This window comes from Buteo buteo, chromosome 7, assembly GCF_964188355.1.
Source record: "Buteo buteo chromosome 7, bButBut1.hap1.1, whole genome shotgun sequence".
NCBI classification, from domain to species: domain Eukaryota; kingdom Metazoa; phylum Chordata; class Aves; order Accipitriformes; family Accipitridae; genus Buteo; species Buteo buteo.
The window spans coordinates 21,205,064-21,218,954 of NC_134177.1; the positions used below are offsets into that span (position 1 = coordinate 21,205,064).

Genomic DNA, 13,891 nt, shown 5'->3' on the forward strand with positions numbered 1-13,891 from the left:
GCGAGAGCTAGCTCGGATCTACCCACCCACGGAAGCGTTTTGCCTTCACCCTCCAGATTTCCCTTCCCTCTGTGGTCCCGGCAAAGGCCATCCCGCGGACGTACCCTCGGAAGAAAACTCCTCCTTACGAGGGGCAGCGGCAAAGTGCCCTCCTTTCCCCTCGACCCGGACAGCGGGGCTCCGGGGCTCGCCGCAGGGGGGCCTGGGGTGCTTAGGGGGATCTGGGGTGTCCTGTCCCGTCCCTGCCCTTACACAGAGCCTCCTCCCGTACCGAGCCGCCCCTTCTTGGGCTGCCAAACGCGCTGCGGCTGTAAATTAATGAAAACGTAGCAACTCAGAAGGAGAGAAAAAACCCAACCCAAACCAAAAAACCGGTGCTGAGACGTGCGGATGGGACATAAAAGCGATGGAAAAAGGTTCAAAGCTTTCGGTGATGACTTTTCAACCTTTATTTATGTGCCTATTAATGCAATATCCATCATGGAGATACGCATCTTTATCCTTTCAACTGATATGCTGGGAATCAATTGGATATGCAGATTACATTTCGTAAGTTTCCAAATGTTAATCTCCCCGGTCCTTTGCTGGTAATTTCTTTTTTCGCCAAATAGTATTAAGTTTCTGCCACAAAAAAAAAAAAAGCTCCCAAAAAAAAGCCTTAAAACAATTAATCTTAAGGCTACTTGTCTGGAAATATTTGCAAAGGCTCGGGCCCAGGAGCCCTGCGCGGGGCGACGCTCCTTCCCGCTCCACCGCCAGCCCGTGGCCTTCCCGGGGCACCGGCCCCCGGCCCCGGCGGAGGCGTCTGCGGGCTCGGCGCGGCTCCGGGCGCGGCCCCCCCACCCCCCCCCCGCAGTGCGGTGCTTGGTGAAGGCGGGGGAGGGGTCCGAGCAGGTATTTTTCCCTCCAAACCTGGAGGTGGGGTCTGGCTCCCTCCCGGCGCTGGAGCTCGGCCCCGCGGCCGGCTCTGCCCGGCGGCTGGGGAAGCGGCCCGGCCGGGAGCCCGGCGAGCCCCGCACGTCCCACCGCCGTGTCCCATCGCCGGGGCGGTACTTCCCGGCCGGCTGCCCCGGGGGCGGCGGCGGGGCTCCCTCACACCCCCCGCCTCGACAGGTAATGTCCCCGGACACCTCTGGGAGCATAGACGGGGAGGGAGTGATGGGCGAAAACACGGCCCGGAGAGGCTTTCTCTGGGAGGGCTTTCTTCGCGGAGCTTGTTTCTAAGAAGGACGCTGGGCTGTACGGGGCTGTCTGTCGCTGTAACCGGCCGCTCCGGTAGTGTGGCCGCCCGCGGGATGCCGCAGGGTGCCATCACCTACCGTCTCCCTCCCTGCCCCGCTCCTCCGCCTCCCCCCTCCCCCCCATCGCGTCCCCTGCCCAAAGCAGGGGGTTTATTAACCGTGCGTATTACTCTAACGCCCAAATTACTAGACGAGGATTGAAGTTTCTCTTCTGTAGCATCTTACAACTCCCAAGTCGTACTCTGGTCACTCCCGTCCGAAAAGGTCGATACCGGTTTGATTTAAGACGCCTCCGGGCCGTGGCAGCCCTCGCACCCCCCCCACCTCTCGCTTGCGGCGGGGACGGACCCTCTTAACGCGGAGCGCACGCTCGGGATGGGCCAGCGATTGCTGGGAACCCCACGGCTCCAGCACCGCAGCCCCCAGCTCCCCACCCCGCCGGGTGGGTGTGCTCCGCCGGGCACACGCTCCCCCGCAGCATCCTCAGCCCCGCACCGCCGGGGCCGGTGGGTGCGATGATCCCCCCCACGCACAAACCCGTCCGCTCTGTAGGAAGGGGAGAAGGAGGGAAACCTGTGCAAAGAGAGGTATGTCAAGCAGGGGGTCAAACGGAACCGGCCAGCCCTAAGGCAGCCCACGTCCAGCGACCCCAAACCCCAGAGGTTTCTTGGGACGTGTTTATGGCGAGGGCAGCGCGGAGCACGAACCAGAAATACAGGCGCCCATACACACTAGTTATACCAGTCTTCCTTTCCTTTCCTTTCCTTTCCTTTCCTTTCCTTTCCTTTCCTTTCCTTTCCTTTCCTTTTTCCTTTCCTTTTTCCTTTCCTTTTTCCTTTCCTTCTTCCTTTCCTTCTTCCTTTCCTTCTTCCTTTCCTTCTTCCTTTCCTTCTTCCTTTCCTTCTTCCTTTCCTTCTTCCTTTCCTTCTTCCTTTCCTTTTTCCTTTCCTTTTTCCTTTTTCCTTTCGTTTCCCTCTCTCAAGTACACGTTTCTGTTTACGAAGCTGTACCATCCCCTTCACCTCCCCTGGAAACAGTTAGGTGGAGAGTTCCCTCTGAAATCCTTATGAGAAATTAATGTATGCGCGCAAACCCGGAAACAGTATAATTGATTTATTTCTAATAGAGGAGAAACCAGTAATGTTTATCGTTCAGAAATGATTGGCTGTGTTCTTAATAGCTCTAATTTTCACTGCCCATTTGATGTGCTGAAGGTTTAATATAGGGCACTTACTAATCCAATTAAAAGTGCACCTGGCCTGGAAGAGCTCTGTAATTAGCAGGAGCATTTTTAGCTATTTCCACTGGAAAACCGTGAAATCATCTCTGCTGGCCTAAAGGACTGTAATATGGGGGGGGGTGGGGGCGAAGAGGGGAGGGAGGAGCGGGGCCAGGCATTCGTGCCTAATCTTTTTGCCTTGAATTTTTAACAGTTCCCGTGCGGGAGGATGCGGCTGTTTCATCTCGCTGCACTCGGTGTCTGGTAGCGCAGGACGGCGGGGGCGAGACTAGGTGGGTTTCACACCGCTTTCCTCGCCCGTCCACCCGAGCCCGGCCCAGGAGCCTGTCCGGGGGGGAGCGGGGCTCGGCTTCGGGGCTCCGGGCTCCCCCGCGAGCCCGGCCGCCTCGGGTCAGGTCGGGGCGGGCGGGGGGGGGCGGCGCGCCCAGGCCGCCCCTGCCGCGGTGCGACCGGCCGTCGGCCTCCGCGGCGGCGGCTGCGGATACCCCGGAACGGCCGCTGGTACCGGCCGGCCGGGGCTGCCCTGCGCCGGGCCCACGGCGATACACGGGCGCGCACACGCCACGCACACGGACGCGCGTCGTCGAAGGCGGGGGAAAAGTGGCTGGCAGTTACTGCCCAGCCCGTCTCTCACGCCGGGGGCGAGGGGCTGCGCTCCTCCTCCTCCGCGGGTGAGGGGTCGAGGCAGTGCCCCCCTCCACTCGTGCCCCCTCCTCGCGTGGACGGGGGTTGCGGCCCGCAGCGGCGGCTGGGAAGGGTGTCCGCTCCCAGGCTCGGGGCCGCAGCGGTGCCGGCGGTGAGGGGGGCGGGCAGGGGGATGCTGTTGGCGCCGGACGCGCTACCGCGCGTCCCTGCTTCCCGCCGCGTGTTTCCCAAGCGCGAATTAAATCTTAAATAACTTCCTCCTTTTTTTTTTTTTTAATAACACTTGTACCGCCGACCTTCCTCCAGCCAGATACGCGTGGCAAAGAGGGCGGGGTGAGCGGTGCCTCTGGAGCCCTGCGGGAGCGGCTGTGCGTGCCGGCACAACCCCCCCGGCTGCCCGAGCCCCGCCGCAGGCGCTCCCCCGGCCGGCGGCCGCGGCCCGGCTCTGCCCGCGGCTTCACGGGGCTGGGGCCCACGGGGCTCGCTCGCGGTTTTCTCAAAGCTTCGGTGTGTAAAACACGCGCTGACTTTGACCGTCGTGCGAACTTCTCTCGCCAACCTGTTTCCTGGGTGCGTGGAAAGCTTTCCTGAGCGGAGCCGGCGGCCGCCGCGCACTAGACATTGGCAGTTTATTTTTATACGTTTAAAAAGTGATGGAAACCGCTCGGGTTGCTGGCCGGGGCGTGGGGGCCGCAGAGAGCAGGACCGCGGACCGGAGCCTCCTCCCAGGCGTGCGGGGCAGGCGCCGCCGTGGGTGCCGCGGAGGGAGCGGGCACGCCGGCTCCGTCTGCGGGGTCCTTCGCCCCAGCAGCCCGGTGCCGAGCCCGCCGGCGAGCTCCGCGTTTTCCCGAGCGCCGCTGCCTTTCCCTCGGCGGGCGGATTCTCGTACCATTCCGGCTCCGGATTTCTGCCGAAATAACGCGGACCCCCGCCCTCCCCAGGGCCGGTCCCGGCCCCGAAACGATCGCCCGGCCCGTCATGGGGAAGCGAACTGGGAGCCCAGAAAACATTGTTTCCCTCATTTCAAAGGGGGAAACCTGAACGATTCTCATCCTTTTGATTGATTAAGGTCTTGAATAACTTGAAGCTCGGGAGTGACAGTTACTGAATAGAGTACTGCAAATAAAGAGCGCTGTGGAAAGCTGGGCTGGCACTTCAGAGTGTAAAGGAGGCGAGTTTGCTGGCACTTACCAAGTTATAAATAAAAGGCCATGCACAATAGTACCTTCTTTAAGGACAGACAGTCTTTACAACACTCCTGGCGTCATATCCTGCTGTGGTCACTTCAGCTTCTAGGCAGACTCTACCTCTTTTATTTTTCCAGCAGTTTAGTCTGAATACTACAATAAATTCCTGGGAACAAACGCTTGTTAGCAGGACTTTAACACGCACTGCCTCGCACCCGCACATACACACTCACGCACGCGTGTGTAACGCCGGGAAGCTCTCGTCCCATCGGTTTTTAAAAGCAGAAATCCCCGCGGAGGTCTCACTGGCTGCTCTCGCTTTCGAAACCGTTAGCACCGTTTGGTCCAGAGATGTTTCTTCTGGACGGCGAGAGACTTCGGTGCAAAATAAATAAATAGAAGGAAGGAAGAAGCGTTTTTTCCCTAAAAAAAAAAAAGAAGGGGGGTTGCTCCCCCCTGCCCCCGGCCACTGGTGCTCGGGGAGCGGAGCCGGGAGACCAAGCGCCTTACGGGCAGCGAGGCGGCTGCTGCCCCTTCGTGCCTGGCAGCCTGGCGGGGTCGGGCGGCGGGCTGCGGCCCCGCGAAGCCCCGAAGTGACACGGGCCCCTTAGGGATGCGAGGTCCGGGCCGCCTCCGGCCTGTGCTCTCCTCCCCGGGGCCGAGGCGGCCGTCGGAGCACCGAGCAGTTCCCCGCCGCCGGCCGCTCTCTGCCCGCGGCGAGAGGGCCCGGCACGGGTCGGGCCGCGGGGACAACGCGGTGCGGGGCGGGGCGGTGCCGTGCCGTGCCATGCCATACCGGTCCGGGCCGTGCCATACCGGGCCGTGCCGGTCGCGCTGCCGTCGCGCCGGCCGGGGCGATGCGGGAGAGCCGCCTCGCTCGCCCAATCAGCGGGGGCGGCGCGGCCGGGCCGGGCGGCGGCGGCCAATCGCGGCGGCGCCGCCGCGGAGCCGCGCCGGGGACGGAGCCGATAAATGCTCCCGGCCCCGCGGCTGCCGCTCCCCGCCGCACCGGGGACAGCGCCGCCGCACCGGGGACAGCGCCGCCGCCCCCCCCCCCTCGCCCGCCCTCCCTCCCCCGCACCCAGCCTCGCCGCCCGGCGGGGCTCCAGCCCCAACCCCGGCCCCGGCCCCTGCCCTCCCGGTGCGGGGCAGCGCGGGTCACTGACAAAGGGGCAGCGGCGGAGCTGCCTCCTCCCCGCCCCCCGGCGGCATCCCCCACCCCCTCCCGGGACCGCTCCTGATTCGGCGGGACCGACTGACAGCGCGGATCTCTCCTAGATCAGCCCTCACCTGGATATAACCCTGTCGGGCCTCCGCCGCCGCGATGACAACTCTGGCTGGAGCTGTCCCCAGGATGATGCGACCCGGGGCCGGGCAGAACTACCCCCGCAGCGGGTTCCCGCTGGAAGGTAAGGCCGCGCCCGGGCTGCTCCCCCTCGCAAAAGTGAGGATTGCTCCATGCCGGGAAGCCGGAACGAAGCAGCCCCCTCCCCGGCCCGCCGAGAGCCGGCGCACGGAGGGCTCCCCGGCGCGGCCGCACGGCTGACGCCCCCGGGCTGTCAGAGCCGCCGTCCTGTGGCGGGGCTGGAGCAGAGCCTCGTCCCGGGACGGGCATGGCTGGGGCCGCTGCGCAGAAGGCTTGGCTGCCGCCGGCGGCTCTGGCCTCGCACCCCGCGAGCGGTCCGTACCCTCCGGCCGGCGGGAGCGGGGGGAACCGACCGGGAGGTCGGCGGTGTGAGCGGGCCCTGAATCCGCTCTTTCGCAAAGTGAAGGGCAGTGATTTGGGGAGCCCAAAGTTAGGAAAAAGTGGGGGGAGAAGCGGTAGAAGAAAAAAAAAACTAAAGCCAAATGAAAGCGAGCTGGACGAAATCCAAAGAAACTGTCGAAACGAGGGCTTGTTCCGGGCGGGCCGGGCCGCTGCAAGTGGCGGTTCTTCCTCCGGGCAGCGGCGGTGCGGGAGCCCCGCCGGCCCCCTCGCCGCCCGGGGAGACGGCGGGCTTCCCGCACCGGTTGCCCCCTCCTCCGCTGGAGCCGGGAAAGCCCTGAAACCCGGCTCTCCGGTGCGAGTGCAACAGGTGAAGCCGCCCCGCCGCCTTCCCCTGCCTGCCGGGGCAGCAGCGCGGGGCTCCGCGGGGACCGGCGGGCCCCGGGCGCGCTGCGGGGCGGCTGGGCGGGCGGGGGCGGGTGGCGGCGAGTTGCCTTACAGAAAAGCAACGACAAAAAACAATAACAACAACAAAAAAAAGACCCAGCAGGATCCGAAGGAGACGTTAACGCCATTTCCCCCTCCTGCCTCCCCTCCCCTCCTTTTCTAGTCTCTACTCCTCTAGGCCAGGGCAGAGTCAATCAGCTCGGAGGAGTGTTTATCAATGGCAGGCCTTTACCCAACCATATCCGACACAAGATAGTGGAGATGGCCCACCATGGCATAAGGCCCTGTGTCATCTCTCGCCAGCTGCGAGTGTCCCACGGCTGCGTCTCCAAAATTCTCTGCAGGTACCAGGAGACGGGCTCCATCCGGCCGGGGGCCATCGGCGGCAGCAAGCCCAAGGTGAGCCCCTCGGCGCCGGTCCGGAGCCGGGCAAACCCCGGCCGCGGCGGTGGGGAGCGAGGCCCGACCGGGACTCAGGCCAGGGTGGCTGGCAGTGGGGTTTGCAGGCGGGGGGCCAGCAACCCGGAGGGCCGGGGGGACTATGCGGTGGCCGGGGGTGGGCGCAGACACGCACCGGTCACGGCACCGCCTGCCGCATCCCCGCCTGTTGCTCGGAAACTTTCCGAGGCTTTAAAAAGTATTGTTGGATTTTGCGGCAGTTTTTTTTTTCTTCTAGTGAAGAAAACGCTATTTAAAAAAATAACTTCTCAAACGAAACTAGGGAGAAAGGGGTCCTTTTCTGAACGCTTGGCCCTCCAAAGCCCCGAGTGTCCCACGCTCAGCCCCGCGGGAGCCGCGGGCGGGCTCGGCGCGGCCGGGACGGACCGGGGAAGCGATCGGTCATATGTCAGGGCTTGCGCAGCGCGGCGGGATCGGGCCCTCGCTTCTTTCGTTGCGAAGCGCAAAAAAGTTACCTGTATTCCTGTCTGTTTGCCTGCCTACTGCTCCTTCTCCTGCTCTGTTTATTTTTCTGTCCACTCCAAAGCTGCGTGGATTTATAGCTACACCGCTAAAAAGTTTGCTCTCACAATAATGCAGACAAATATGGATGCTGGTCTCAAGATTAGCCGCCTCCTTCTACTATAGCTTTTCTTTCCCACAAAAAAATAAGTAAAGGCTTGAGTTTCTGTTGAAAGTTGCTGTTAGATTTTTTTTTTTTTTTACCCTTTGTTGCTTCTAAAGTAGCAGTGCCTGAACTTTCCCTTTCGGTGTTAGGACTAGAAATGTTTTTTTATAAGCGTGTTACCCGAACGAAAGGCTTTTCCCAGGCGGGAGACCTTTGTTTTGTTTGAATTCGGCTTTATTTTAAAATCACGAGGCCATCGAAGAAACCTCTTGGTGCTCGGACCTCTCAGCGTTTTTATTACGCTACTTTTTATTTGTCGCTGCAAACTTTGTTCAGCCGAAACTTTACTGACTTGGAGCTTCGCTGACACCGAGTCCTGCTCTAATGGCGACCCAGAATTTCGCCGGGATTTTGTTCTCGGCCGCACGGCAGCCGGTGCTGCCTAGTTCGGGGATTTTCTTGCCGAGGGCTCGATCCCACCTTCCCCTGTGACCCCGGAGGATTTCCTGGGAAGTTTCGTTTAGCCCCGGGGCTGCTCGTCTTATGCGGTCCCGTCGTTACCTATTACGTCGCCTCTGATTTTAACCTGCCCGTCCTCGGGGCGTTTTGTAACGGAGTTTCTACGCGGGGCCGGGGCCGGGGCCGGGGCCGGGGCCGGCTTTCGCTGGCGGCGGTGCGGGTCGGCGCGGCGGCGGCGGCGTGTCGGCTCCGGCCGCACCGGGGGTCCCGGTGGCGGCAGCCTGGGCTCCCGCGGCCGCGCCCGGCCCTGCAGACTGTGCCCGCTCGCCTTGTCTTTACTGAAGCAGGTGACGACGCCGGACGTTGAGAAGAAAATCGAAGAATACAAGCGGGAAAACGCGGGCATGTTCAGCTGGGAGATCCGGGACAAGCTGCTGAAGGACGGGGTGTGTGACCGCAACACGGTGCCGTCAGGTACGGGGCGCCGCCCGGGCAGCGGGGCGGCTCGGACACGTCCCGGAGGGCCAGGGCCGGGGGCGGAACGGGGAGGGCAGCGCGATACCCGGGACGAGCCCCGTAGCCGGCGGGAGCGGAGCCCCGGGCCGGGCTGGTGCCCGTGAAGCGGTCGGCGTTAGCACGCTGGTACCGTCAGAGGCGTCCCGGGAGGATTCCTGCGCTCGGCGGGGGTGTTTTCAATTAAATCGCAACTGCATCCCCCTCCCCTCCTCCTCCCCCCGCTTCCCCACCGTCGCCGCCGGGCCGCTGCCGCAGGAGGGCTCGGGGCTTGCCGGAGACCCGGGGTTCGGAAGCGGGAGACGGGGAGCAGCTCCCTGTGCCGGTGGGTTGTTTGCGGGGGGGAGCACACGGAGCCGGCGTGGTACTTGTGCGGGTGTCCGTCGGCTTTTCTCATCACCCGCTGCCCGGAATCGGGCAAAAGAATACCTGCGGGGCCGCTGTGCCGGCGCTGAAGCGCGGTGCGGGACGGTGCCCCGTGGAAACCCCCGCGGGGGGGGCAAGCGGGCGGCCGCCCCCCCGAAAGCCCCGACTGGTAGCAGCCAGGGAGGGGGGACACGAAGCAGCGGCACTGATGCGGGGCTCTGCTCCCCGGCCCGGCCCGGCCACCTCGGGGGGCTGCTGGGGACAAGCCCGGTCACAGCTCTGCGCTCCCCCCGAAGTAAGCTCCATCAGCCGCATCCTGCGGAGCAAGTTTGGGAAAGGCGAGGAAGAGGAGGCCGAGCTGGAAAGGAAGGAGGTGGAGGAAGGCGACAAGAAGGCCAAGCACAGCATTGACGGCATCCTCAGTGAAAGAGGTAAAGTCCCATTTCCCCCCACGCTCGGTGGAGCCCTGGGACCGGCCAGTGCCAGCCCCGGGTGCTGGTGGGTATCACTCCCCTTCTCCCGGAGGTCGTCCTGGGGCCAGTGCAGAGGGAGGTGTAGGGTGAGGAGCTAGCCCCAACGGGGCGGCTGCCACGTCCCACCCCGTCCAGTTCCCCCACTGGGACGACCCTGCAGTGTGGGAACGGCGCGGACTTGGGGGTGAAGATGGGGGTCGCCACTGGTTTGGCTTTCAATAGCAGGGATGGGGGCCAGGGAGCAGGGAGGGCTGGAGCTGGCTGCGCAGCCCCCGGCATGGCTGCGCAGGGGCCGCTTTCCCAGCCCAAGCCGATCAAAATGCCGCAGCTGCACAGAAGGGGCGGTTGTAGCCACAGGTTGCGGAGTCTTGAGCGTCTGCAGCCGTGGGCAGGGCAGGGAGCCGCACATTTCATTTCTTCTCCTCTTAAAGCTGCTGGGAAAAGCTTGTGTTGGTGGTTGGCCAGGGGCTGCGGCGAGGTTGCAACCTGAACAAGGCGGAGGCGAAGGGCTGCTGGGGGGGGGGGGGGACAGCCGCTGCCCCTGCTGCAGTTGTGCCCTGCTCCCCGGCTGGGCCGGAGCGGAGGGGCAGGCGAGGGCCCGGCTGGGCGGCCTGTGCGTGGAAGTGGCTGCCCAGCACATGCACAGGCACCCGAGAAGGCGAGACAAAAGTACCAAATGAGCTGGTCAAACATTTGTACAACTTTTCCAGCTTTTACAAAGAAGGCCTTCTATACACAATCTACACTTGGAGATGAACTTGGAAAACAAAGAGGGGGGAGTCCATTGAAACTCACACTTTGGCTTTGCTCAGACAAAGCTTCAGCTAGCAGCAGCTTGATGTGAACAAAAGAAGGCAACCTTTTTATAATTCAAGGAGAAAGGAAGAGAAAACAGCCCCACAAAAGGCTGAGAAAAGACATTATGGGCTTGCAATGAGGGATGAATTATTCAATGAGCCCCTAATAGCTGATGGTCCACGCAGTTTTATGGACTCTCCACTGTGGATAAAGTAGCTGTTTTTACCTAGAAAATGTTTCTAGCGTTTCTAGACATCTAGAGATGCTGAGTGCTGTTCAAGAAGGACAACTCAAACCTGTTCTTTAACAGTAGGATATCTCCTTGTGTAGGAACAAACCCAGAAACACTGTCAAAACTTAGTTTTTAACTGTTATTAAAGCTTTCAGGGAAGCCTCATCTTCTGTGTGTCTGTGTTTGCATGGATGTGTGCAATACAAACATGCAGATGCTAGTGAGTTAAGAGATTTTAAGGCCAGAAGGCACAGTTTGATTGCCCATTCTAGCTGCCCCTATGTGATGGGTCCAGAGTTTCCTCCAGTATCTCCTTCAACAGAGGATTGTTCTGAGAGGGACATTCACCAAGGGAAAAATAGCTAAACTCAGTGCCCTAGTTGTTAAAATAACTAGCTTTTCTGCCTTCCTGAATTTCTCAGCAGAGATTAGAAACAGAAGATAGAAAGCCTTGACAATAGACCTGCTTTATGGAACCAAGAGTAATTCATAGAGACAGCAAGAGAAAAAATATTATTATCAATATAACCCACTCCTGTACTTCTCTTTGAAGCAGTCTTCCTTTCTTTGACTTTCCGCTCTTTAAAGCGGGGCTCCTGATCTACCATAGATCAGTGTCTGGGTGCACAGCTGCCACCTTCCAGCCCGGGCAAGCCCCAAGACTTTTGCAGGAAAAGCACTGGGGCTGGCGGTGCCTTCCTGTGAATGGGGGCTCGCTCATGCCCCACAGCATGGTCGTATGAGGAGGCTGCCTTCTGCCCTCTGACGTACCCTCTCCTTCACTTTCTGCAGACATGAGTGTCCTACTTTGCTTCTTTTGAGTTCAATCGGTGGCAGAATTCCCCTTGACTAAATGCGGTAGCGCAGCCCTATCCTGTCCTTGCGCACGCAGGTTTTTGCTGGATGAACGTGGCCGGGCAGTTCTGTGCAAACGGCAGTTTGATAATCCCGTCTGTTCTGTGACAGCGCCTGGGAAGGTTTGGCAGTTGGAGGGAGAGCGTGCTCTTCCCCGCAGCAACGCCTGCTCCCCCTCCCTGACTAGCAAGCTGTTGCTTAATCTTATTACTGGAGTGGCCGGGATGCTGCAGTGTGAGAGAGCTGCTGCTCAAGAAAGGATTTGTTACCACACACATGCCTTACGTATAGTGTGATACTATAGGAACAACACACCAGTGAGCCCATTACAAGACAAAAATAACTCTGAAATAAGTCCACCACTACTTTCTGTATCTGGCCAACAAAAAAGGTTCTGCTTCAACTCCCATTGCCAGCAGAGGAGCTTCAATTTCACTCCATCTATAAAAATCATCAGGTCAGATCCTTCCCTCTTACTGAAATAAACTGGCAGCAGTCCTGAGGATTTTGATGCTGCAGGATCATATTTGCCAGTGCCCACCAGCCTGGCTGCGATGCCCGGTGCGGCAGAGGGTGCCCGCTGACAGGGTGTTTTGGATGCCCTCTCCGGCACTTAGGTTGCTTGTAGTATGTCCGAAGGTTATCCCTGCAGTGCACAGCAAAACCTTCACATTGTAGCTCACCGCTGAGTGTTCTCCATGGGAGTGCTCCACGTTATGGAGTGAAAAAAGTGCAGAGTCTTTTGCACTATGAGTAATTGATGTAGCTCTGGTCTCAGCTCGAGGTATCCCAGCAGCAGGAGCGTGGGTGCAGGGAGATGTAAGGGAAGGCTGTGGGATAGGTCAGAACACAAATCCTGGGCCTGAGCGCGGAGCAGGGAGTCACTCTCCTACTTGGCAGCACACGCCTAGTGCTGGACATTTGCTTACGTTGCCTGAAATCCCTCTCCTCACTGTGAGTGTTTGGGTAACTCTGTGAGAGGCATTTTTTCTGAGGGCAAGGATAACAATTGTAATTTTATTGGTAGCTAATTCAAGATTTGGGATTTGGGGAGTACTTACAGCAGAGTGGGATTAGAGAGAAGAGAAACTTGATATTTTTGAAAAATGTGCGATAGAAACAGTGTATTATGTGGCTTGGGATTTCTCCCATCACATATATAGGCGTAGGTAAACTTTCATATGCCCTGCTGTGATTCTGTTTCAGTCTCTGTTCACAGACTCTTAAATATGATTCTCTTCCCAGTGTTTACAGACGCCACACGTGCAGCCCACTTTGCTGTATTTTGGCATGTCTGTCAGTGTCACCCTCTACCCCGGTTTTGGATGTATATTTAAAGAAAACCTTGATTGTCACAGTGTGTATCAGGAAGCTTTTAGTTCTATAATAGCATATGTGTATTTCTGCATGCGTGCTAAATTTTTCTTAAAGGCATAAGCCATAAATAAAGAACACGAGAGAGAAACTTTTGTGCCTTTATATGGCACATCAGGGCATATTTTTAGCATAACCGCTACAGAAGAGGGAGTCGCTTGTACCTTTGGCGGGAGTTATGTGCGGCATGGTTTGCTGACTAATCTGATAACTCCCCCCTTCATAAGATAGCTGTTGTTTTCTGGCAGAAACCGGTGGCTTTCAGCACTCAAACGATGGGGCGCAGAGCTGGTCCTTGGGCCCACTGCGAGCGGGCGGCGCTGGCTGGGGCTGGGGCTGGGGCTGGGGCCGGGACCCCCCCGCCCAGCCTCAAAGGGGGCCTCTGTTCCCGGCCGGCGGAATTGGCCCCCAGGCCCTGTCCCGGCGGATCCTCCCCCAGTCATGCGCACCCGTCCAAAAAGAGCCCTACTCATCCCAAGCCTCTACCCTTGGCTGTACTGAGAGCAATTCAGGCTACAGCAGACTAAATTGCCTCCTTTATTTCCTTCTTACTTTCATCTCGGACCAAACCCTTCCCCCCTCTCCCTCCCCTTCCTCTTTTCTTTTTTTCTGTGTGCCTGAGGCTCACATTAATACAATTTCGGCACCACCCCTATTTTTGTGTGTGTATGTGGGGAGTTTGAAGGGGGGGAAAAAAGGGACCTTAGCACAAAAGCCCTGCTCAGCAGCTAGAAAGTTCAAGCTGCTGCTGCTTCTCTAGCTGTGTGATGCTTTTCCTGTTTGTGAGTTTTGGGAAACATTTTTGCTTTGTACTGTAATGGAATTAGAGGACAGATGCTGACTGTAAATGGGACACGCGACTACCAGCCCCTAGCTTAAATATTTAGATGCAATGTTACAATTACTGACTTGATGCACAGGCTTTGAAGTGGTGGCACGTGATCTACAGGGTAGCTCGGGCTAGATGGGCTTGCAGATGTTTTGATTAGGGTTGGTCAGTATCATGCAGCCAGTTATTTTTAGGCTGTTAAACTAATAAAGGCAGTCACTAAGGGACAGGATTAACATGCAGGCACCAGATACCAGTTTGAGTCATCCCATTCATTTCTGCATCGTAGACTGCTGGGTTAGTGGCTGGAGCATGGGACAAGGCAGACGCCGAGTTAGATTTTGGTTGTGATTTTCTGATGCAGGGTGTGTCGTGATTTTGCTTCAGCATCCCTTCCCAGGGCACAGCGGTAAGAGGACTCGCTCGCCGTGTGAAATAACTGTTGTGTCTTACGGCTGAGA

The 13,891-nt window shown here is 59.1% G+C and overlaps 1 protein-coding gene across 9 annotated transcripts in view; it reads left to right on the top strand.

Moving 5' to 3' along the window:
• The first annotated feature begins 5,519 nt into the window (after nucleotides 1–5,519).
• The window catches only part of PAX3 (paired box 3), an 82,488-nt gene continuing 74,116 nt past the window's right edge, over nucleotides 5,520–13,891 (top strand). For 4 of the 9 annotated variants that reach the window (XM_075031874.1, XM_075031876.1, XM_075031870.1 and 1 more), the window contains exons 1-4: nucleotides 5,520–5,722; nucleotides 6,629–6,864; nucleotides 8,335–8,464; nucleotides 9,166–9,300. In XM_075031874.1, coding sequence (XP_074887975.1) covers nucleotides 5,638–5,722; nucleotides 6,629–6,864; nucleotides 8,335–8,464; nucleotides 9,166–9,300 — 586 coding nt within the window. In that variant the 5' untranslated portion in view covers nucleotides 5,520–5,637. Of the gene's footprint in view, nucleotides 5,723–6,628; nucleotides 6,865–8,334; nucleotides 8,465–9,165; nucleotides 9,301–10,052; nucleotides 10,298–13,891 lie in introns of those variants that run through there. The other 5 variants (XM_075031875.1, XM_075031877.1, XM_075031871.1 and 2 more) reach the window with 2 other exon arrangements.